This window comes from Artibeus jamaicensis, unplaced genomic scaffold (genome assembly GCF_021234435.1).
Source record: "Artibeus jamaicensis isolate MK-2021 breed Jamaican fruit bat unplaced genomic scaffold, CSHL_Jam_final contig_452, whole genome shotgun sequence".
In the NCBI taxonomy this organism is placed as follows: Eukaryota; Metazoa; Chordata; class Mammalia; order Chiroptera; family Phyllostomidae; genus Artibeus; species Artibeus jamaicensis.
Window position 1 is genome coordinate 15961010 of NW_026521837.1, and position 26510 is coordinate 15987519.

The following is a 26510-nucleotide window of genomic DNA, read 5'->3' on the forward strand; positions in this document are numbered from 1 at the left end:
CCAGTCAGGATGGCTATCATAAATAAAGCAACAAACAACAAGTGTTGGAGAGGTTGTGGAGAAAAGGAGTCCTTAGTTCACTGTTGATGGGATTGCAGACTGGTACAACCATTGTGGAAAACAGTATGGACTTTTCTCAGAAAAATAAAAATCGGCCTGCCTTTTGACCCAGCAATTCCACTACTAGGATTATATCCTAAGAACCCCAAAACATCAATTTCAAAGAACCTATGCACCACAATGTTCATAGCAGCACAATTTACAATAGCCAAGAGTTGGAAGCAACCTAGGTGCCCAACAGTAAATGAATGGATAAAAAAATTGTGGTACATATACACAATGGAATTCTATGCAGCAGAGAGAAAGAAGGAGCTCCTACCCTTTGCAACAACATGGATGGAACTGGAAAGCATTGTGCTGAGTGAAATAGGCCAGGGGTTGAAAGACAAATACCATATGATCTAACCTTTAACAGGAAGCTAAACAACAAAACGAACAAGCAAGCAGAATAAAAACAAAGACACTGAAATAGAGGACATGGGGATGGTGACCAGAGGGGAGAGGGAAGGGAGTTTAAGGGGGAAGGGGGAGGGATTTGGAGGAACAAATATGAGGGATGCAGGGACAAGAGCTGGGGGGGGGTAGAGATGGGAGGGAAGTGGGGAGCACGGGGACGGGGGGGCTGGGATGGAAGAAATAGACAAAAAACTGTACTTGAAAATAACTAAATAAAAAAATAAAAAAGAAATATTAAAAAATTAGGCTTTATTGAAGCAGCGTGTAGGTGCTGTTTACAGCAAAACATTTTGGGGCAAACTCAGACCTCACAAGATCTGAAGACTTCTCTAAGTACTCACTGTTAGTAAGGTTAATTTGACAAGCAGAGTAGGAGCACACTTTAGCTGCTCCTCAGGGAACAGAAGACCAGAGCAGCATTGGGCATGGGAATTCCAGCTCAGACTTGGGAAAATGGAGAAGGAAAAGTCTTCATTCTTGTTGGCAGCAGCAACCCTGATAGGGTGTACCCTATCCTGAGCCCTCTGTCTTTATCAAAATACTCTTTATAATGAATCAGAGCGGAGGCAGTTGTTAGTGGCAGTCCACAGGGACCCAGGCCCCTTCTCTGATTTTAATAGAGATAGCAGGTTGAACTAAATAAATGTAGAAGCCATTTTTTAAAATTTGTAGGTTGGAGGGGGAAAGGCCCTAAGGACAACTGTGTTTGTACAAAGTGTTGACAGTAAACAGCAAATCAAAAAAGTATTAGCTGAAATTTAAGTTAACCATTTTTTCCTTGTTGGATCCCTGTCTAATCCAGTGGGTTTAGATGTAGGGAAGCCCAAGATGCAGCAGAAGAGACTTTAAATAGGAAGGAAGCTCCTGGTGTGCGTACTGGGGGAGAAGGTTAGAAAGAGACCCAATCTATATCAGGGGATAGGAAAGAAGCCATATCCCAAGAGGGTTTGATATTACCCCAGATTCTAGGAGAATTAAGAGTGATTAGGGCAGAGGGGTTGGGGCATGGATGGAAAAGAATTGGATGCCACAAATCACTGTTGGATCTTGTCTTTCTCTCATCCTATTCTTGGAGAAAAGACTCTGTGACACACCTTTGTATTGAACTATGCAAGTATCCTCTATTTCCTTAGAGAGTGGAATAATAGCCAGTTTTATTGCTTAAAACCACAGCTGCATCCCAGGAAGTATAGGAGGCAGATGTGGTTTTAAGCAATAGGGTTTAAAGCAAAAGGGCTTCCCCTCAAGCCCTTTTCTCTTTCTGTTGAATTCCAGATGGCTTGGTTATGAAGCCAGGTAATATGAACTTCTGAGAGCTAAATTGTCTTGGCCAATTAAAGAGCAATTTGAAGTTCCTATGGCAATCCACAAGAGAAAAGGTGAGTACCACAGAGATATTATAAGTGATGGTTTCAGGCCAGGTTATATAAGGTGAAATACCAGTTGAAGTTTTTCTGGGGTGAGTAATATTAAGAATGAAATACTTGGACTTCTGCCAAGATGGAGGTGTAGGTAGAAACATTGTGCCTTCTCACACAACCAAGTTTAAAGACAATAAAGTTTTAGTAACAAAAACCTTGCCAAAACACAGAAAATTGAACTATATGGAAGTCTGACAACAACGAACCATTCAGCCAAACCAGTAGGAGAGGTGGAGCATGGTTGGGCAGGAAAGGTCCCCTGATGCAGGCATGCAGGCAGCCATGGGCGGATCCCAGGTGTGAGGTAGCAACGAGAAAACCCAGTGAGGGCACAAGATGGCAGGCTGACTGTGGTCACACATTCGCACGCAGATAAACCAGCAAAGGAGCAAGCAGTGAGACAAGACTGCGCAGGCCCCAGCAGCAGGAAGCAGCAGAGGGGACCACTATTGCCCCTCTTTGACCCCACTCCCACATACAGCATCACAACCCAGTGACCTGGGTGGCACTTCCGTGGTGAACACCTAAGGCTCCGCTCCTCGTACATAACAGGCACGAACAGACCAAAACATGGCTCAAGAAGAACTCAAAGTCTGAGAGCCTATAACTCTAAGTGACTAAGATATAACCAACCTATCAGATGCACAGTTCAAAACATTGGTGATCAGGGTGCTCACAGAACTGGTTGATTTTAGTCACAAATTAGAGAAACAAATGAAGGCTAAACTAATTGAAATGATGGGAAATGTACAGGAAACCAATAGTGATGGAAAGAAAACTGGGACTCAAGTCAATGGAGTGGACCAGAAGAAAGCAAATAATGGCCAAACAGAAAAGAGTGAAGAAGCAAGAATTCAAAAAAATGAGGAGAGGCTTAGGAACCTCCAGGACATCTTTAAATGTTCCAACATTCGAATTATAGGGGTACCAGAAGGGGAAAAGGAACAGCAACAAGTGGAAAACTTATTTGAACAAATAATAAAGGAGAACTTCACCAATCTGGCAAAGGAAATAGACTTCCAGGAAGTCCAGGAAGCTCAGAGAGTCCCAAAGAAGGTGGACCCAAGGAGGAACACACCAAGGAACATCATAATTACATTACCCAAGATTAAAATGAAGAAGAGAATTCTAGAAGCAGCAAGAGATAAGGGGATAGTCACCTACAAAGGAGTTCCTATCAGACTGTGAGCTGATTTCTCAAAAGAGACCTTACAGGCAAGAAGGGGATGAAAAGAAGTATTCCAAGTCATGAAATCCAAATACCTACATCCAAGATTGATCTATCCAGCAAAACTTTCATTTAGAATGGAAGGGCAGATAAAGTGCTTCTCAGATAAGGTCATGTTCAAGGAGTTCATCATCACCAAGCCCTTATTATATGAAATGTTAAAGGGATTTACCTAAGAGAAAGAACATAAAAAGTATGAACAGTGAAGGGACAGCAAACTCACAGTTATTAACAACCACAACTAAACAAAAGCAAACTAAGAGGACAGCTAGATCAGGAGCGGAACCATAGAAATGAAGATCACATGGAGGGTTAGCAACAGGGGAGTGGGAGAAGGAGAAGGAGGAGGAACACAGAATAAGTAGCATAGATGGTAGGTAGAAAACAGATGGGGGGCGGGCAAGAATAGTAGGGGAAATATAGAATTTAAAGAACTTGAGACACATGGTCATAAACTAAAAGGGGGGAAATGGTGGGGGAGGGGGTGTGCAGGGTGGAGGGGAATGAAGGGGGGAAATAGGTCAACTGTAATGGCATAATCAATAAAATATGTTAAAAAAGAATGAAATACTTAATGTTTAATTGGAATTTATTTAAGTTGATGTAATAAAGACCCCACCTCCACTTCCATCAGCTTGCTTCAAACTGAATGTTCAATAAACTCATGAATGGTGAGTTTTGATTCTTTGGCATGAAATAAGCGATCATCAAGCGGTTGAGAAATATAGTGTGAAAAGAAACACGGGCCCAGAGGTAGAGACAACTATGAAAATGGGAGTATTTTGGGGGTGACTGTGTTGTTTGAAGTGTTTGGAATTTAGTGGTTCAAATTAACATTGATCTAGCTCTAAAAGGGAGGGTATCCCTGGGTGAGACTGGGTCACATGAGATAAATTTCGATGAGGTGGTGAGAGCAGAAGTCAGACATAAGCTCACTACTAAATTCATTAGAGGCAGGAAGATAGCAACAGTATTGTGCGATAATTCTTCTAAATCATGGAAATTATGCAGAATGCAATTCAGTTGGCGAAATATCCTGCAGATCTTGCATTTTCATTACATTGCACTTAAAGTATTAGGACACAGCGGATACTGAAAAAAAAAAAAAAAAGGAAGGGAAAAAAAAGTAAGTTGAAAATTTCCAAAGCAACGTTTGTGTTTTGGATTCAAATTTTTAGTTTGTAGGCCAGTAAGTAAGGTAGGTTCTTTTCATATTCTGTGAAAGAATGGGCAGATTAAATCGTTGAGAGATTTTTTCAAAATGACACGAAGCTCCAAGAGTAAGAAATATTTAAGCAGGCTTATACCATTGTGGGGAATGCCAGTGTCCAATTTACAGTTGGTGTTTGGTTTGTGGGCCAAATATAGGTGTCAGAATTTGGAATTCTAGGGGTAATTGAACAAAGCAATGAAATAGAACAAAACAATTACCTTTTTATAAGCTATGAATTTAAACTTGAGTTAAAATTTTATGGTCTAACATCATTAGTTAATGCATCATATAACAATGCAAAATTGGAAATAAAATACCAATGGTAAGGGTAGGTGAACACTTAAATATTTTCAGGATTACATTTTCTAAAAACTGGAAATAAAATAAAGAGGGGAAGGATATGCTTTACAAATTCCTGAAACCTTCTTCTGTTGTCTGTAGGTGGCTTCTCCAGCCATGATGCCCCCTCCCCCATCATCCCTGACTTCTACACACCCTTTCTCTTCATCCCACCCATGCGTAAAAATTACTGGAGGAACTTACCATTTTCCAGTTTTCATTAATTCAACTGCTTCATTGATTTTCTCAAGTTTCAGGTTATGAGTAATTAGTGGATCTAAATTAAACTTCTTTGCCATATATTCAGAAACCAGTTGAGAGACATTTTCTCTGCTTTTCCAGCCTGGAAATAGAACAGATTAACAACAGATTCTGTTCATGAGACTTACTCTACAAGAAGGCCATATAGGTTAACTGCTGGAGGTGTTGGCTTTGACTGAGGAAGTCTCTCAGTCATCAGGAGAATGCCTGTACCAACAGTATAACTTGTATAGAAGGCTGTTCTGAAAATCTTGAGACCCCTGCTACTACAGGGATTTACTTAAAGCAAGTGCACTGTTGACCTTGTCTTATATGTTCTTGGTGTCAGGTTGCACTGTCTGGGGAGCTGTAAACCTACATCTAACATATAAAAAAGGCAAAGCCTTGGGAACCATGAAATGAAGCAATTCAAAGTTTAGAAGGACATGGTGTGTGTGTGTGTGTGTGTGTGTTTGATCTGTAGTTTCATGGAAGAACCAAATATCTTAAAGGAAGAGAAGAATTTTCCCCATGGCAATGGTCTCAGCAACAACTTTGGGAAAAAATGTGTACAAAACAAGATAAGAGTAAAATGTGCTTTCTGGAAGTAAGAATTGAATAGGGAAAGATGAGCTCAGCCAAGTGAACAGAAGCTTAACATTATATTTTCTGTTTTCATAATTTTCATGAACTTTTATTTTTACATTAGAACTGTGGTAAGCAACATACTCAGCAAGTCACCACACAGAATTGGTGACCTGCTTGTTTCTGGAAAGGGTGAGTGTGCTGTAATTATGCAAGGGGGCAACAGTGTCTTGAACAGCTTATTCTGTGACAAGATCTTGGCAGTTATTTGTTTTTCTTGGTATTAGCCTGGGGCATATTCTTCAGTCTTCCCAATTATTCTCAAAATTACCTAAAACTATTCCAATGAATATATTTTGCATATAAGTTGGTTTCTGTTATATGTTATCAATAATTCTAACATGCTATAAGTCATGATATAAAGGGTTAGTGTATTTTTCTATTTGTTTTTTCAAAACTTGTGATATGGTTGTATTATATTCATTGTACAATATAATAATTTGATGTATGTATATATTTGGAAATAATTACTATTAAACTAAGTTTAGAAATATCATTATATTAGTTTTCATTATATAACAATGATTTGATGTATGTATATATTCTAAAATAATTATTATTAAATTAACATTCATCATGACACATGGTTATACATTTTTTCTTGTGATGACAAATTTTAAGATCTACTTTCTTTGTTTTATATGTTTGTCTATTTTAAAATATTTTATTTATTTATTTTTAGAGAGGGGAAAGGGAGAGTAAAAGAGGGAGAGAAATGTTGATGCGTGAAAGAAACGTCAGTTGGTTGCCTTTTGCCCTGAACTGGGGACCTGGCCTGCAACCCAGACATGTGCCCTGACTGAAAATTGAACCAATGACCTTTCAATCCACAATATGATGCCCAACTCATTGAACCACACCAGTTGGGGCTGTTTTTATTTTTTGACTGGTTATCTGATAAAGCATTTTTATATATACATATATATATATGTATACATACATGTATATATATATATATGAAATACTTTCGCTCATTTTTTTGTTTCTTATTTTAACCAAACATTCTAAAAAGAAAGGCTCAAGTACCACAGTCTAGGCTCAGTGGTGTTTCTTAACAAGACCACTAATAGCATTTTGGGTGGGAAAATTCTTCATTGTGTGCATTGCAGAAGGTTTAGCAGACCTGTCCAACACCCATTAAATGCTGTCCTTAATTGAAAATGTTGAACCAGAGGAGGAAATGTACTTAATGATCACTACAAGGATGTTTAAGTGGTGGGTGAAATAGTTTCTTTATGAGGATTATTTAAAATATTGCTGATCGCATTTTATAAAAGTTGGCTGAGTATATGTATATGGAACCAACAGTTATGGTCTATAAACACACAGAGGGAAGCAACAACGGGCATGTTAAATTATCCCGAATGGGAGAAGTGAAAACTATAGTTTAAACTGGAGTATTATTTTTTTTCTGTCTGTCTTCTACCTACTTTTTGTGAATGAATAGGGTGAGACTCTTTATACCTACAAAAATGTATCTAATTGGTCTTCACATGTAGCTAATTTGAAGACCACAGCTAGCGCACTAGCTCAAATAATTTATATAACTCCAAATTCTCATCTCTTTTGCTCAAGAATTCAGATTGCATAAAATCTCTGCCTAAATACATTTCTTCTTAAATAACAAATGACTTGCTTATAAGCCAAGGATCCTAAGCAGATTTATTTAATTTTTTAAAGCCCTGTTTTTCCTTTTTTTATTGTTGTTCAAGTACAGTTGTCTCTTTCCCCCTCATCACTTCCTCTACCCCACTCAAAACACTTTTAGTACAGGACTTCTAAAGTTTATAAAAACATTTCTAACACAAATTGAAAACATGAAAAATCAAAGTATTTTATAAATTTTTTCTCTTGAAAAATAATTCTCATTTGTCTTCTTATCAGTAGTATTTTTAAAATCATGAATCTATTATGTTTAATATCTTTGAGTTGGTATAGTGACAATTCATTTCTTTCAGATGAGGTTTACATTGTTGAACAATGACTACTAATGGTTCAATATACTTCTGTCCTACAAAGAACCCCAGTTGGCAGGTATTATAATCCAAGTGAAGTATAGTTATTGATCATAAATTTGCCATTCTTTTTCAATTTTTAAATTTGCATTAAAATTGGACAGTGGTTTCTTTACCAGTTTTTAAGTCTCTTTTCTACCTTTGTATGAGAAAAATCTTACCAACTAGCAACTGTAGACATAAAATATCAACCCCCTCATCTTGGACATTTATGTGTTGAAACAAATACTTTAGTCTAAAGGTCTTGCTTTATGTGCCTCCTCAAGCGTTTATGATACAATTCTCTATTACCCCAACTTCAAACCCCCACAGATTTTCATTCTTCCCTGCTTGATCCATACCTCCCAAAACAGTTCCTTTCAAAGTGCGTCCTGATAAGAACAAGAAGCCATCGATTTTGAGTTGGACACCATACTTGAGGAGCCCAACAATCACACAGACCCCATGGCTCTCATGGCAGGAAGCCAGCGCAGCTGCCTGTTGGAGAGCAATGCAAGACAACACAGGGGTTAAGACATGTACTTCAGAGGTGAAGACCAAAGTCTAAATCTCAGCTTGACTGCTGAATGGTCTGTGACCTTTTCTGTTTCTCTTTGTCCTCATTTCAAATAACATTTCTTATATAAAGATATGCAGAAACATAAATAAGATATTGTGTACTGCCACACACACACACACACACACACACACACATTGGCATTTTAGATTCAATAGATGGAAATTAAAAAATGAAAATACTGAAGGTACCCATGGTACTACTACTACTACTACTGCTGCTGCTGCTGCTGCTAATTTTTATAAGACCATTACTGATACTGATGGTTAAAGTTGACATGTTCTTTTAGATATCAAAAAGTACAATTGGGCCCTGGCTGGTGTAGCTCAGTGGATTGAGCGCGGGCCTGTGAAGCAAAGGATCACAGTTCAATTCCCAGTCAGGACACATGCCTGGGTTGCAGGCCAGTTCCCAGTGGGGGACACATGAGAGGCAACCACACATTGATATTTCTCTCCCTCTCTCCTTCCCTTTCCCTCTCTGAAAATAAATAAATAAAATATTTTTTAAAAAGTACAATTGGATATTTGTTTATCATTTTGTATTATTAGCAAAGCAATAAACTAATGTTTCCATTAGTTATTTTTGAAGGCTATTTATCAGAACCAGACCATCTATAGGAAAGACCATGAGAAAGGTTTTCCTATATCTTTTAACAGAAGAGGAGGTTTATGTGTAGTGAGGAATGAAAAGATTTTGTAAGCTGAAGAAAGGACTTAGACTGGAGGACTCAGTTCTTGAGTTCTCATATAGCTGACTAGAAGAGAGAGCCATGCAGCCCAATAATACATTGTTTCTACAAATCCCCTAAGAAAGCAAGTCTAAAATTGAAATAAATTGAAATAAATTCTCCTCCATTTATATTCTCTTATGTAAACCATGGTTGGCCAGAGAAGCAACAACTCTTTTCCTTTATTATTTATTTATTTTTTGGTTAAACTTTTAATTTAGTTTTTTAAAAAAATTATATTATTTTTTATGTTCAAAGAAAGGGGAAGGGAGGAAAGAAGAGAGGGAGAGAAACATTAATCCATTGCCTCTGACTAGGGACTGAACCCACAGTCCAGGCACATGCCCCGACCAGGAACTCAACCTGTGATCTTTCACTTTGTGGGAAGATGCCCAGCCAAATGAGCCAAAGTGGTTAGGGAACTTTTTTCTTTATTTTTGAAATGAATGAATCTACTTAACCAAGAATGGTAAATATTTTCCTTGGAAGCTTCTCAGATCCAACCTGAAAGACTTTGTTGAAAGTGCAAACAAAGCTCATTCCTTTATAAGATCATTAATCCAATATTGGCCTTAACTTGCCTAAATCTCCTGGCTTGGAAATTAATTACTGAGCTTTCTCTTGTTATAAATAATCCAGTGAGAATTGTTTATAAAGTCTTTCTGTCCTGCTAATTAGAGGTCATCTGCTTATTTGAAGGAATAGCATCATGGAACAGAGGGAGAAGAAACCTTATGAGGAGTTCAGTGTCTAGGGTAATAAACAGGTTTGTAGGAGTGGACAGAGGGTATCAAGTGGGATGTCATGGGGCACAATAAAATTTAAAAAATGAATATGGAAGAAATTTTAGAATTTTCATTTAGTTAAAATCTATAGTGATGAGTGGTAGAAATACCGGTAATTTTTACTCCACAGGATCACATACCACTGTTTCTGGATTCCCAATGACCTCAAAGCAAAATTCCACACCAGCTCCTATCATATCAACTAAAACTTCTTGGATAGGTTTCTTGAAGTCCTGTGGGCTGATACACTCAGTGGCACCCAATTCCTTTGCCTTCTCAAATTTGCTTTTGTTGATGTCCACCCCAATGATCCTGGCTGCTCCAGCCACTTTACAGCCCATGATCACAGACAGGCCGACTCCGCCAAGGCCAAACACCGCACAGGTGGAGCCCGGGGTCACCTGAGCACATAAAAGTATAAAAACAAGAGAATATGCACATTTACTCAGTTGGAAAAATCAACTCTGTATACACCATCTGATACATAAGCAAAGTGTATTTTTAAATGAAACAACTAAAGATGTAGTTTCTCAAGGTATTTCTAAATATGGGATACTTTTTGCCAGAGGAGCAAAAAGCTACCTGCAAATAGAGAGTTTCAACCCAGGAATTAGCATGGGTAGAAGCAGTTTAATAAACTTTCATTGAGTCTCAAGACTTATTTAGCACAGTATTTATTTAATTCCAGATATTTTTGAGTTCTTTAAAAACCATCTCCATCTTATTGCAACTCTTCCTTTCTCTTTTCCTGTGAACATCTTATGAAGGCAAAGCCTTATTTTTTAAAATTTAATTTAATTTTTTCACATGTTTTATTGTTGTTCAAGTACAGTTGTCTGGTACAAAGGTTTATTTTTTTATTGGGTCTCAAATGAGACTTTTTATTGGGTCTCAAATTAAATTTCATGTTATCTATGTATACAGTATTGGAACTAATAGAAATTGGGAAAGATAAAGAACTAAAATTCAACAGACAATTAAAGAATGGAGCTGGGCAGGGCTGGGTGATGTTCCAAAACAGAAGTATAATAGTATTCCACTCAGTCATGGTGGCATTGCTTAGCCAACCTGTTCTATATAGCATCACCACCCTTTTCTCAGTTGGTCTTGTTACTCTCCTTTTTTTTTTTAATGAGCAATAATCACCACCTGATTAATTATACAACAGAATAGAGGGTCAGTGAGTTTTGTTAGCTGCTGAATCCCTGCACTGAACTGAAATGTGGAAGGACACATAGTCATTTTGTAAATGTATTATGTTTAACTCCCAGGAATTCCTGATGTCTCAACTTGTGAATGGCATTCAGAAATAATTTGTCATTTACTATTGACCAAGAGATAATGGGAAAGACTTTAAAGAGGATATAAGGATGTTCAAAGGCAAGTTTGTGAGCCTTCCTCAGCTTGTATGATCAGGAATGGTCCAGATACACAAGGAATTTCAACCATACCCAAACCATACCCAAAGAATTTCATTTATAAATGGTGTAAATGCTTCTCACCTTGGCAGTATTGATTGCAGCACCATACCCAGTGGAAAAACCACAGCTAATTAGGCATACTTTCTCCAGAGGTGCAACTTTATCAATCTTGGCAACTGATATTTCTCTTATTACTGTGTATTCAGAGAAGGTGCTTGTATTTGCAAAGTGATATACTGGTTTTCCCTTGCAGGTAAACCTACTGGTACCGTCAGACATCACGTGGGTGTATGACTGTCTTTTATAGAACAAAAAAACAAACAAAAAATTTTATTTTGAATAAGAAAACTCAGATTCCTGCCAAGGACACTGAATTAATTTTTCAAAAAGAAAATTTTAGAAAACTTACTTCATTTGCACACAACAATTGCCCTTGGAATTAAGGCAAGAGGCACATTCTCCACACTGTGGTAGAAAGAGTGTGATAACGCTATCACCTGAGAGAAAAAAATATCATTTAATGACATGTTATCTTTTAAAGTAAAGAGACAACAGTGTACAAAATATGGTGGGCAGAGTGACCCTTACTCAACCAGCTGGAGGGAAGAATCTACCAAAGAAGGAACTAACAACAATCAAAACTCAAATACAACCAGAGAGCCAACATAAACGGCATCACAAGAGCATTAGGTTCAGGAGATCAAGGAGACTATACCACTGAATCACACAGGTCTCCTACCATAGAAGTTCAGACCACAAACTCAGGGAGTCAGAACAGATCAATTTAAGGAGCAGAGGTTAACAAGAAAAGTCTCACAAACAAAGGGAAGACAAATAAACAAACCCCAGATGAAAGAAAAAGAGGAATCCTCAGAAAGAATGCTCAATGAAATAGAGGGAAGTCAGCTATCAGATATTGAGTTCAAAGGGACATGCAGGACAACATGAAACACAAAAATATCCATATGATAGGGATACCAGAAGGAGAAGAAGAAGAGCAATGTATAGAAAACCTGCTTGAACAAGTGGAACAATGATGGAAAACTTCCCTAATTTGATGAGAGAAAAAGTCACACAAATCCAGGAGGCAGAGAGGGTCTCAATCAAGAGGAACCCAAAGAGGCTCACAGGAAGACACATGATAATTATAATGGCAAAATTCCAAGACAAAAAGTGAATTTTAAAGGCAGCAAGGGAGAAATAGAAGGTAACAAACAAGGGAGCCCAGATAAGGCTAGCATCTGACTTCTCAATGGAATTGCTACAAGCAAGAAGGGAATGGCAGGAAATATTCCAAGTAATAAAAAACAAAGACCTGCAACCAAGGCTACTCTATCTAGCAAGGCTCTCAATTAAAATGGAAGGCAAAATAAGGAGTTTCCCAGACAAAACAAGGCTAAAAGGACACACCTCCACTAAACCAGTTCTGTAAGATATGATAAAGGGACTGCTTTAAGAAAAGAAAGAAAAAGAGTGAGGGAGAGAGAGACAAAGGAATAAAGGCAGTAAAATGGAAATGAATAAGTACCTATCAATAATAACCTTAAAATGTAAATGGGTTAAGTGCTCCAATCAAAAGACACAGAATAGCTGAATGAATAAGAAAACATGACCCACACATATGCTGCCTACAAGAGACCCACCTCAGAACAAAAGACCTACACAGACTGAAAGTGAAGGGGTAGAAACAAATATTCCACGCGAATGGACAGGGAAAAAAATGACTGATACTTATATCAGACAAAGTAAACTGCAAAACAAGGGCCATAAAAAGAGACCCAGAAAGACACTTGATAATACTCAAGGGAAGAATCCATCAAGAAGATATAAACATTGTAAACATATGCACCCAACATAGGAGCACCCAAATATATAAGGAAAATTTTGAAGGGCTTCAAGAAAGGTACAGACAGCAACACAATTATAGTAGAAAATTTTAAGATTTTTAAAAAAGATTTTATTTATTTCTCTTTAGAGGGGAAGGGAAGGAGAGAGGGAGAGAAATATCAATGTATGGTTGCTATTCACTTCTGGGAACTGGCCTGCAACCCAGGCATGTGCCCTGACTGGAGATCAAACTCTGATCCTTTGGTTCACAGGCCTGCACTCAATCCACTGAGCTACACCAGCCAGGGCATAGTAGGAAATTTTAACATCCCGCTGTCAAAAATGAATAGATCTTCCAAACAAAATATCGGCAAGAATATTGCAGCATTGAACAATGTACTAGATCAAATGGACTTAACTGATATATATAGAGCCTTTCATCCTAAAGAAGCAAAATACACTTTTTTTTCCAAAGCACATGGAACATTTTCCAAGATAGACCTCTTGACAGGACACACAACAAGCCACAACATATTCAAGAAAATTAAGATCATATCAAGCATTTTCTCAGACCACAGGGGACTGAAACTAGAAATGAACCTCAAGGAAAAAACTCAAAAACATTTAAATTCATAGAGACTGAAGAGCATGTGATTAAACAAGGAATGGGCTAAGAATGAGATCAAAAAAGAAATCAAAAAGTTTCTGGAAACAAATTAAAATGAACTCACAACAGTTCAAAACTTATGGGACACAGTGAAGGCAATCCTGAGAAGGAAGTTCATGGTCTAGCTAAAAAAAGATAGAAACATTTCAAATAAACAACCTAACCCTATGCCTACAAGAACTCGAAGAAAAACATCAAAGATAGCCCAGAGGAAGTAGAAGGAAAGAAATAACCGAGGGGAGAGCAGAATTAAACAACATAGAGACTAAAAGCACAATTCTGAGGATCAATAAATCCAGGAGCTGGTTCTCTGAAAAGATAAACAAAATCAACAAACCTTCAAGCAAGCTCATCAAGAAAAAAAGAGAGAGGACCCAAATAAACAATCAGAAATGAAAGAGGAGAGATTACAACTGATACCACAGAAATACAAAAGATTGTAAGAAATTACTATGAAGAACTGTATGCCAGGGTTCTTAGAATATAATCCTAGCAATGGAATTACTGGGTCAAAAGGCATACTCATTTTTAGTTTTCTTAGAAAATTTCCTGAAACACCAATCCAAAAAAACCTGTACACCCCAATGTTCATAGCAGCACAATTTACAATAGCCAAGAGGTGGAAGCAACGTAGGTACCTATCAATAAATGAATGGATCCAGAAGCTATGGTACATATACACAATGGAATTCTATGCAGCAGAAAGAAATAAGGAGCTCCTATCCTTTGCAACAGCATGGATGGAACTGGAAAGCATTATGCTGTGTGAAATAAGCCATGCAGTGAAAGACAAATACCATATGATCTCACCTTTAACAGGAAGCCAAACAAAAAAACAAGCAAGCAAGCAAAATATAACCAAAGACACTGAAATAGAGAACAGGCTGACAGGGACCAGAGGGAGAGGGGAGGGAATTTCAGGGGAAAAGGGGAAGGGTTTACAGGAACAAGTATAAAGGACACCTGGACAAAAACTAAGGGGGGTGGAAATGGGAGGAAGGTGGGGAGCACCAGGGGGTGGGATGGGAAAGGAGCAAAAGACAGAGAACTGTACTTGAACAATAATTAAATAAATATATATATAAAGCAAAAAAAAACCCCTGAGGGTATGAGATGATTAAGGAAGAATAATCTTATTTTAAAACACTTTGTTTTTGACCAAAAAAAAAACTACATGCCAAGAAATTTGAAAACCTAGGTGAAATGGACAAATTTTTAGAAAAATATAATCTTCCAAAATTCAATGAAGAAGAAGCAGAAAGTCTGAACAGACCAACAACAGCTGATGAAATTGAAGCAGTAATCAAAAAACTCCCAGCCTACAAAATCCCCAGACCTGACTGGAGAATTTTACAAAATACTTAAGAAAGAGCTAAGCCCTATTCTTCTAGACTTTCCAAAAAAAAATCCAAGAAGGAGAAGACTCCCAAACTCTTTGTATGAAACCAGCATCATCCTAATCCCAAAACCAGACAAAGACAAAACAAAGAAAGAAAACTACAGGCTAATGTTGCTGATGAACATAGATGCTAAAATACTGGCAAGCCACAGCCAGCAATACATCAAAAAAGATTAAGCACCATGATCAAGTGGGATTCATCTCAGGGATGCATGGATGGTACAATATTAGCAAATCAATAAACATAATAACATCACATAAACAAAAGGAAAGACAAAAATCACATGGTCATATCAATAGATACAGAAAAAGCATTTGATAAGGTACTACACCCATTTATAATAAAAACACTTAGCAAAGTGGAAGTAGAGAGAGCATTCCTCAACATAATTAAGATTGTATATGAGAGATTGACAGCCAACATCATACTCAATAGGCAAAAACTGAAAGCTTTTCCACTAAGATCAGGAGTAAGACAAAGGTGTCTACCTTCACCACTTCTATTCAATATAGTATTGGAAGTCCCAGCCAAAGCATTCAGACAAGAAAAAGAAATAAAATACATCCAGATTGGAAAGTAGAAAGCAAAACTGTCATTGTTCGCAGATGACATGATTGCATACTCAGAAAATCCTATAGACTCTATCAAAAAATTACTCAATCTAGTAAGTGAATTTGGCAAAATAGTGGGATACAAGGCCAATATTCAGAAATTAAAGGCATTTTTGTACACCAACAATGAAATAGCAGTAAAAAAATCTCATTTGCTATAGCAACAAGAAAAATAAAGTACCTAGGAATAAACCTAACCAGGGAGGTAAAAGACCTATATTCAGAAAGCTACACAACACTGAAGAAAGAAATTAAGGAAGATACAAATAAATGGAAGCATGTACAGTGTTCATGGATTGGAAGAAATAACATCATCAAGATGTCCATACTACCCAGAGCAATTTATAGATTCAAAGCAATCCCTATCAAAATACCAATGACATATTTCTCAGGTATAGAATAACTTTTTAAAAATTTATATGGAACTACTAATGACCCTGAATGGCAGCAGCAATTTTGAGAAAGAAGAACAAAGTAGGAGGGATTACAAAACCTGATATTAAACTGTATTACAAGACCGCTGTAATCAAACCTGTCTTGTTTTGATAAGAACAGGCATATAGGTGAATGGAACAGAATAGGGAGCCCAGAAATAAATCTGTCTCTACGGTCAATTAATATTTGATGAAGAGGGCAGAAGCATAAAATGAGTAAAGATAACCTCTTCAACAAATGGTGTTGGGAGATTTGTACAGCTACAAGCAAAAAAAAAAAAAAGTGAAACTTGACCACCAACTTACAACAGATGCAAAAATAAACTCAAGGTGGATAAAAGACTTAACTCTAAGTCATGACATCATAAAAGTCCTAGAGAAGAATAGCGGGAGGAAAATTTCAGATATTCTTTAAGCAATATTTTCACTGATATATCTCCTAGAGCAAAGGACATAAAGGAAAGAATAAACAAATGGGATCTCATCAAAATAAAAAGCTTCTGCACGGCTAAAGAAAACATCAGCAACATGAAAAGGGAACCAACTGTATGAAAAAATAAATTTGCAAATAATACCTCAGAAAAGGGTTTGATCTCCAAAATATATGAAGAACTCTCATGACTCCACTCCAGGAAGACAATCCAATTAATGAATGGGCAAAGGACCTGAGCAAACATTTCTCCAAGAAGGACATACAGAGGGTCCAGAGACATATGAAAGGATATTCAGCATCACTAGCCATCAGAGAGATGCAAATTAAAACCACAATGAGATACCATTTCACACCAGCCAGAATGGCCATCATAACCAAATCAAGATACAACAAGGTGAGGTTGTGGAGAAAAGGGAACCTAGTACACTGTTGTGAATATAGACTGGTATAGCCACTGGTGTAGCCACAGAAAACAATATGGAATTTCTTCAGAGAACTAAAAATGGAACTTCACTATTACTCAGCAATTGTACTGCTGGGACTATACCCTAGGAATCCTGAAACACCAATTCAAAAAAACCTATGCACCCAATGTTCATAGCAGCACAATTTACAATAGTCAAGTGTTCAAAGCCTGTGATGGAGTGTGACTGCCCACTGTCTATCACTGTAAACTAGAGCAATTCATTTCATATTTTTAGTAAAAAAACCTTTGTAGAATTTAGGTTCATTTAAAATTTATTTTTAGTTTTTAAAAAATAATGTAGAGACTTCCAGCCAAGATGGAGGTATAGGTAGGTACACTTTGCTTCCTTGCACAACCAAAAGAAGGACAACAACAAATTTAAAAACACACACAAAAAACAGAACTGTCAGAAAAATTGAACTGTATGGAAGTCCAACAACCACTGAGTTAAGAAGAAACATTCATCCAGACTGGTAGGAGGAGTGGAGATGGGCAGCTGGGCAGAGAGGACCTACAGCAAGGCAGTGGCCAATGGAGCAGGTGGTCCCACATTTGTATGAAGATAAACTGGGAGGAACAACTGGGGAGTGACGCAAACAGCGCAACCCAGGGTTTCAGCATGGGGAAATAAAGCCTCATAACCTTTGACTGAAAAAATCAGTGGGAGTTGCGGTGGCGGGAGAAACTACAGTTCATTGGAAAAACCCACAGGGTCCTAGAATGCACATGAACCCACCACCCCTGGATTCGGCACCAGAAGGGCCCAATTTGTTTGTGGGTAGCAGAGGAAGTGACTGAAAGTTGGCAGAGAACTGAGCAAGCGGCATTGTTTCCTCTTGGACCACCCCCACATAGAGTGCTATAACACACACATGTGGGTTGCCCAGCACTGGCGAATACCTAAGGCTCTACCCCTTACTACCTAACAGGTGTTCTGAGACAAATATTATGGCCCAAATGAAAGAACAGATCAGAGAACCAGAAAAAAATACAACTAAGCAATGAAGAGATAGCCAACCTATCAGACGCACAGTTCAAAACACTGGTAATCAGGATGCTCACAGAAAGAGTTGAGTATAGTAAAAAATTAGAAGGAAAAATAAAGGCTATGAAAAGTGAAATAAAGGAAAATGTACAGGAACCAACAGTGACAGGAAGGAGACTGGGACTGAAATCAATGATTTGGAGCAGAATGAAGAAGTAAATATTCAACCAGAACAGAATGAAGAAATAAAAATTCAAAAAAATAGGGAGAGGATTGGAAACCTCCAGGACAACTTTAAACGTTCCAACATTCAGATCATAGGTGTGCCAGAAAGAGAAGAGGAAGAGCAAGAAATTGAAAACTTATTTTAAAAAATAGTGAAGGAGAACTTCCCTAGACTTCCAGGAAGTCCAGGAAACTCGGAGAGTTCCAAACAAGTTGGACTCAAGGAAGCATACACCAAGACACATTATAATTATATTACCCAAGATTAAAGATAAGGCTAGAATCTTAAAAGCAGCAAGAGAAAAGGAGACAGTTACCTACAAAGGAGTTCTCATTAGACTATCAGCTGCTTTCTCAAAAGAAACCTTGTAGGCAAGAAGGGGCTGAAAAGAAGTATTCTGAGTCATGAAAGGCAAGGACCTACATCCAAGATTACTCTATCCAGAAAAGCTATCATTAAGAATGGAAGGGCAGATATAGTGCTTCCCAGATAAGGTCAAATTAAAAGAGGACATCATTACTCAGCCCTTATTATATGAAATTTTAAAGGGACTTATCTAAGAAAAAGAAGAAGATAAAAATTATGAACAGTAAAATGACAACAAACTCACAAATATCAGCAACTGAACCTGAAGGAACAAAACCAAAACCAAAAAATGAACTAAGCAAACAACTAGAACAGGAATAGATTCACAGAAATAGGGATCACATGGAGGGTTATCAGTGGGGATGGGAAGGGGGTATAATGGGGGAAAAGGTACAGGGAATAAGAAGCATAACTACTTCTTCTAAAATAGACAGGGGGAGGATAAGAATAGTATGGGGAATGGAGAAGCCAAAGAACTTACATTTATGACCTATGGACATGAACTAAGGTAAGGGAATGATGGTGGGAGGGGAGTTACAGGGTAGAGGAAAATGAAGTGGTAAAAAAATGGGACAACTGTAATAGCATAATCAATAAAATATATTTAAAAAAGTAATGTAGACATATGGTAACAACTGAACTGCACAAGCATGAAAATTAGCCCCCTAGTCTCCAGTCCCCACCCTAGAGACAATTACTCTTCTCACTCAATGGTATCTTTCAGAGATATAACTCCTTTAACAATATAAAGGCTAGCATTCTATTTACCCTGTAGTAGGCCTTGGTATTCTATTTAACAACATATCTTGGAGATTTCTTGTTCTAGCACATATAGCATGCTTTCATTTTGTTTAGTAGTTATGTAATATTCTGCTGTATAGATATATCATAATTAATTTACCTGGTCTCCTGGACATTTATAAATATTTATGTTATTTCCTATCTTTTTCTTTACTAAAATTTTTTTTAGTATTTCATTTTTTACTTTGTATTTTCCATCACATTATCCTCCTATACCTTCTTACACCACCACACCCTCCCTATCACCACACTGTTGTCCATGTCCATGAGTTCTTTTTCTTATTTGCTCCTTCCCTCCATCCCCTTACCCCCGCAGAGCTGTTGGTCTCCTCTGTATGAGTCTGACTCTATTTTACTTGTTGGTTCAGTTTGTTCATTCAAGTCCACATATGAGTGAAATCATATGGTATTTGTCTTTCTCTGATTGGCTTAGCATATTTTACTTTGCATAATGTCCTCCATGTCCATCCATATTTTTTGCTTCAAAATTTTTTTTTTTACTATTTTCCTCCTCTAAAACCTGGGTGTGTTTTATGGTCTGAAAAATGTGATAATACATTTAGTATTTTTGTATCATGTATAATTATTTCTTTTCTTGTGCAACATTTCACATTTTATTTCACCTTATCTTATATTTTCTCGATGTGGGTTCTAAGTTGCTGCTATTTCCTAACTCCAGGTGCCAATTCATACCTGTTTTTATGGTGCTCACTCCTTCTCCCACACTCTCAACTATTCCAGCCCCTTCATGGCCCAGAATGATGGGATAACAGGTATTACTCTCCAACACATTCATCTCTGTACCACAGAGCCCTGTGGCCACGATCTGTATGGAAGGCAAAGAGCAATACATTTTTCTCTGTATTAGCTAGAGGTGTTTTAGAATTGGTAATATTTTAAATATTTTTGCTAATTTGATGTGCCACGTTAATATTAATGCATTTATTTCTTAGTTTTATTTCTAGAGAAGTACCAATAATTTATTTAAAGCAATGCAATATTTTTCATTAGTTAATTTCAGAATAAAATAATGATTTTAAAACTTATTGAGAATGTCAGAATGAGTTCCGAAGAGACAATTGTAAAACCACAGTGTGACATCAAAGATCTTACTTTGTTCTTCATTGGAGTTTCTGGGTGGGAGTGTGGAGGAGAAAGACCAAATATAGTAATGAAGGAAATGGAACACAGGAAGAAAAAAGATATTACTATCTCGTATTATAATTGAAGCTGTTGGGAACTGCCCTGCCTGGTTTCAGGAATTGTAACTGCCTCCCATGGCTAAGTGAGCAACCTCTGGAATGCAGGCCACAGGAGACAAAGCTTGTCTCTGGCAGCAAGCGCTGCTTCTGCTTCTTCCCCTGCCCCCAAAGCATGGTCGATGTCTATGGCAGGTACAAGTCCTCAGAGAGGGGCAACCTAGGCCAGACATGATCACTTGGGTGGCCATCATGGAAGGACTAGGGGGGCTGCGACAAAGAGGGAGCAATAGACCCTCATTCCCCCTGCTACTGTGACATAGCTTGAGTCCCCATTTCCACCTGGGAGAAGTGCTGCCTGGCTCTAATCCACTTAAGCCTAAAAACCTATGATGGGGAAGGCTGTGCAGCCCAGGGGGTGGTGCAGCCCTGTACCAGGGTAAATCAGGCATAAGAAAGAATATGTAAAAATCCTGTGAAACCTGCTTTGTTTAGAATGCTCTCATTTAAACGATAAGGGTCCAAGCAAGAAGTTTGTTCCTCAAAGTTTAATGGCTCGTTAGCTATCTGACCCTGACTGAGAATAAGCACTCATAGGTCTTTGAATGCTATCTATTGTTTGATCCTTACCTGTATTGTGCAAATGAACCCAGTAAAAAGCCCCTTAAGCAGGGGGGTCTTGGCCCTTCCCCTTTGAGGGATCAGCCACCTTTCATCCCCAAGCAGATCATGTCTTGGTAGTGTTTACTTTCATCTGTGGCCCACGAGGCGGGGTCAGGGGGACAACTTGTAATGAAAGTTGCCCCCACATGAAGCCTTAATTTATTTTACACAAGGGCTTTATAGTTGTATTACTGGTACAAATTGTAATTTCACATTTGTTGTAAGTTGGCCAGACAGTTTAAAATGGAGGCACTCTAGAGCATTGATTAACAGAGGCTGACATCTGCCTTGACAGCTATGGCTCAGTTGGTTGTGTGTCATCTTACAAAGGTCACAAGTTAGATTCTAGTCAGGGCACATGCCTTAGCTGTGGGTTCAATCCCTGGTCTGGGTGTGAGTGAATCCTGGTCACTCAGTTCCACACATATGATCCCCATCCAGGATTCAGTCCCAGACCAATTAATCGATGCTTCTCTCTTACATTGATGTTTCTCTCTCTCTCTCTTTCCCTTCCTCTCTCCCTTCCTGTCTCTTTAAAAAAAATGAAAAAGAAATATCCTCAAGTGAGGATAAAAAAGAATTGAGAAATTTTGAAATTTACTTATGTAAAAGAGGGATTATTGAAAGAATACTATAAAATAGCTTACAACTCAACTGTAGGAAGAGTAGCCAAGCCTCATGAATCTAGAAATTCATCAAGTAGACTTTATCTTCATTTCAGTACTCTGATTCATCATGTGCACAGATGAAGTTTCCAGTTATTTTCTAAAGACATGCCTTTTCTTATTTCTCATGATTATGTGGTTAAAAATGGCTAGCAACTCTAGTCTACCCTGTCTCTGCAGTTCCCATCATTTCCTGTTCCACTCAGGTTCTGTATCTTGTTAAAATTCAGGGGCGAAAGATTCACATTTGTAGCTTGTCAGATAATGGTTGTATATCTTTGAGTCAGTGTCTCAGTCTGGCTGCATGAGTGGGGACCCTGTGGGGAGGAACAAATGCGGAGAGACAAGCAGGCCCCTGTGCACTCTGTGTGGGATGCAGGCTGAGAAGACTCTGAAAAGAGGGCTTGGATTGCACAGGTAAGCTAATGTAGAAAATGACTGCCTCTTTGCAATCCGTTCTAAGCAGTAGTTATTCATCATTATGGAAATTAAATAATAACAATGAAAGGACCCTGAACTACAAGTCAGGTGAACAATGTTCTGGTCTGGTGGTCCCTGTTAGAATCACCTGGGGGAGATTTAAAAACTCTCATGACCATATTGCACCCCAGAGCAATTAAATCACAAATTCAGAATGTCCGGGGGTGGGACCAAGTTATCAGCATTTTTCAAAGATCCCAGGTGCTTCCAAATGGGTAACCAAGATTGTGGCAAATTGTTCTCACTCTACTTAGTTGTGTGACCAGTCACTATACCTCAGTGGATTTTTAATGATCTCATCTGTAAAATAACAGGTATTCCTAGCCTGACTTTCTAGGATTTAGGCTTGATTTATCTATAATCAAACAATTTTTATATATCATATTTCAAGATAACTTAAATATCATGAAGAACATAATAAATTTTAAAAGTACAGGTTAAAGTATGGTTCAGTGTAGAAACTTCTTTTAGTTAGTATTTAGTACTACCGCTGTGAGTAAGTATCCTTTGGGCATTTAGCCTGTGCCGTACTTCCCTCGTGTTTTCTCTGGCTGGATTTAAAGATTTAAAGACAAATGGATGTGTTTCATGAATAGGAAATAGAAGAGCGTGCAGTTTTCTTTCTAAATTTGATTTTTGGTGTGGAAAAGGTTTTATTTTTGTTGTCGTTGCTGTTTTTTTTACCTTTATGCGAACTTCCTTTGCCTTTGGTGGGGCCACTTCTACCTCCTCAATGGAAAATGGTGCATTAGGCTTCCAGAGTATGGCTGCTCTGCATTTGATAACCTAGGAAAGAGAATATGGGGAATAAAGGGAAACTGCTTAGGCTTGGGAGATGGATTCTTGTATTAATGATTTTAGAAGGTTAAGTCCAGTTCTTCCACACTCAAATCAAAAGGAAAAAAAAAGAGTCATTGCTTAAATATTTTCTGGGTGTAGCCTCTTGGACCCCAGTCCAACTTTCCTTGTACTATCACTCTCTTCATTCCGATTAGTTTTGCGGTATTAATTATATTTACATAATGCTGCACAATCAAGAGGATAGATGTTATACCTCTGATCTTACCATGAATGAAGTTATATAGTGGCTGCTTCAGGGTAGGATTGGAATTGGCAGTGTGAGGGCTATTTGTGGTCATAGGTGTGAGAAGGAATCAGTTTGGGGGTGGAGGGATATGCTATGGAGCAGGGAATGGAGAACATCTAGTTGTAGCAATTCATCAAATGGTGGTGGTGACAGGCAGGCTCAGGTTGGAGAGGTTTTTGGTGGCAAGGGAATTCTTAAGGGTTCTGATTTCAGCCCACTGAAATTTTCTGTTCTCACTAAAATTTTTTTCTTATGTGATCTCACTTATTTTTATAGATTTCACTATTACCTTTATGTAGATGACTTTGACAATTCGTAGCTACGGACAGACTTGTCTCTCTAAGTTTTAGACTCATTTATTCATCTGCTATTAGAAAGTCCTCAGGCATCTTAAACTCAACACATGAACACATCATTATTTCTTCCTCCTGTTCCCGCCCCTTCCTGCCAGTGGTGGACATAACACACAATCTGCCCCGCAGCCCACATTCTCTGTTCCAGTGAGTGGCCATGTAACTAATTCACTCACCCAAGAAAAAAACCTGGAAAGTAGCCTTAATTTTTACCTTGTTGCAATCTAAAACTTTCTGGAATCTGACCCCTCTTCTCCATTTTTGCTGCTACTGTGTGATCCAGGTCCTCACCTTGCCTTTTACCTGGCTTGGGTCCATCACTTTCAAATCCATTCTCTATATTATTGCCATCTGAACTGTAATCCTGACCATGCTATTCCCCTACCTAAAAATGATATGGTTACCAATTTTTTACCAGTGTCTGTTGACGTGGTCTATAAGACTCTCCATTGTCTTCTTCATATCAGTCTCTCCAGCCTTATTTCTGTTCACATCTGGTCTCTGACTTTACTCTGGAGATTCTCATATGGGATATTTTTCTTTCTCCTATGTTTCTCCCTTATGCTAAGTGTTCCCTTCTCTGGAAAGGCTAAACAGGTTAGGAGCATTTCTCTCCCTCTCCTTTAGTACCCCTGCATGCTCTCTCTCTCTTTTTTTTTTAGTAATATAAGGCACTTTATTTTTAGAGGATAAATTTTATAATTGTCTTCCTTTGCTGGTTTAACAAAAATGTTTTTGAAGTCTTAGCAAAATAAGCAGGGTATTATGGCAAAGCAGTGGTGCTGAAAGTGTGGTCCCAGACCAGTGATGTCAATATTTGCTCACTTGTCAGAAATGCTCAGTATTGGGCCCCACCCTTAAACTTACTGACTTAATTACACCTGGGGGTAGAGGTGGGGGCACCAGCAACAAGTTGTCCAGGGCATTGCTGTAGAAAACACTTGCCCACTCTTCTATAATTACTCTCTCTCTGTGAAATCTTTGAAGGAGGAGAGGTATCCTCAATTCTGAAGAGTTTGATACAGGGCTTGATATATTGCTTATTAAAGGACTAAAACAACCGAGGAAAGGTAAAACACATAAAGGGAGTAAAGGAAAAGGAGAACTAAGATTAAGACAGTCTCCCTCTTTTAGGAGTGCAGAGACGAGTTGGATGATGAGGTGTTATTAGGTAGACAAGCACACAAGCTGACACAACTGTGACATGACCTGGGGCAGGTCATGTCACAGAAAGAAAATAAACTGTACTTACCTTCCCTGTAGTACTCATGCTGACTTGTCGTGTTCTTCTTGCCACAAGTGAATATACTGAGAAGGGGAGATTCTGTTTGTCACTTCCACTCTGGAAAGTCCAAGGGTACATAGGTCAGTACTTGGCTAATAGTCTGGGTCCTGTACTCTTTTGTATAATCTGCTAATGAATACCCCGAAATTCAGATTGTCCTGTTTCTTACCTGAAATAAAATTGGCTCAGTAAAAGTACACGGAAAGTTTTGTTGAAGGGTTTATTCCACAGCTGACAGGTAGGTTTCCCCCATACCAATGATGAGAAGTAACAGGAAAGATGAGTTAGAAAGAGAGTAAGGAAGGAAAAATGACTTTAGATCCCACGTTGGGTGCCAAACTGTTACCAGAAGGAAACTGGACTTGGAGCAAGTCTGCCTCAGGCCTGCTGGTAGCCTGGGGGTTCTTGACTTTGTGTAGAAAAGATTTCACAGAGTTTATTAATTATTGTATTATTTTCCATACAAGTGACTGTAAACCTAATCTTCTACCCTTTATAATGATAAAAGGGCAATGTACCAAAAAGAGACAGCAATCCTAAATGTGTGTTCACCAGAATTGCAAAGTTGTGAAGCAAAATCTGATGAGACAATAAGAAAAATAGACAAATCCACAGTTTTAGTTATTATTATTATTTTCCCCTCAGTCATATAAAATATAATTCGCATTATAAACCTAATCTGAATACAAAGACTGGTAATGCAGGAAAAGTTGGAATGAGGTTTGAGAAGCTTCATACAACATATATTTGAGCAATGATTTTTTTTTTTGACCTGCTTTCTAAACACAGAGTCACCCACCCGCATGACCATTCCTAGATGTTACCTGGGTGACAGTGATACAGGGTGCAGCCAGGGTGGGGGGGCCCCCAAAAAAAGATTTGGAATGGTGTCCAGAATTCAAAGTGTATAGAAATATTGGAGAGACATATAAGATGTCCTCACCCCTCCCCCCAGGGGGACGAAACGAATGGAGCCAGGCCATTGAGAACTGTTTTGCATAGCAACAGTTTTGGAGCTAACCTCTGGAATAGTTATTTAACATATCTATAACCCTTAACTGGTTTCATAGATATGTTAAATAGGAGTGGCCAAGTTTGGAGCCAGGGAGAAGGGAGTAGTTTGGGACTCCCTTCCCAAGGATGGAACTAGGGGCTGGACTCCTGAGTGAGAAGGACTTGGGACTCAGGAGGATGTAACTAGGGGCTGGGCCCCTGAATGGAAGGGCCGGTGTGAGAGCTTGGAAGAGACTGGCTCCGGGACATGAGGGGATAACTGCCCAGGTGAAGGGAGAGCCATGCAGTTTCAGCAGAGTGAGGACCCCCTCTTGGTGAGGTGAAAGAGGGAGCCACGTGGTTTGGGCAGGGTGTGGACCCCCTCTTTTCCAGGTGAAAGGGAAAAACCACCCAGCTTTGCCAGAATGGAGATCCCTGCAGCCAGGTGAAGAAGAAAGCC

General features: G+C 38.4%; 1 protein-coding gene across 1 annotated transcript in view; it reads right to left on the minus strand.

The window, feature by feature from the left end:
- Positions 1-205: 205 nt before the first annotated feature.
- The window catches only part of ADH6 (alcohol dehydrogenase 6 (class V)), a 62369-nt gene continuing 36064 nt past the window's right edge, over positions 206-26510 (minus strand). Inside the window, exons 2-10 of the mRNA XM_053666404.1 lie at positions 25025-25114; positions 23017-23118; positions 20019-20151; positions 11519-11606; positions 11191-11407; positions 9829-10089; positions 7959-8094; positions 4922-5060; positions 206-4257 (exon numbers count right to left, since the gene is read on the minus strand). Of these exons, the coding sequence (XP_053522379.1) occupies positions 4233-4257; positions 4922-5060; positions 7959-8094; positions 9829-10089; positions 11191-11407; positions 11519-11606; positions 20019-20151; positions 23017-23118; positions 25025-25042 (1119 nt within the window). The 5' untranslated portion in view covers positions 25043-25114 and the 3' untranslated portion in view covers positions 206-4232. The remainder of the gene's footprint in view (positions 4258-4921; positions 5061-7958; positions 8095-9828; positions 10090-11190; positions 11408-11518; positions 11607-20018; positions 20152-23016; positions 23119-25024; positions 25115-26510) is intronic.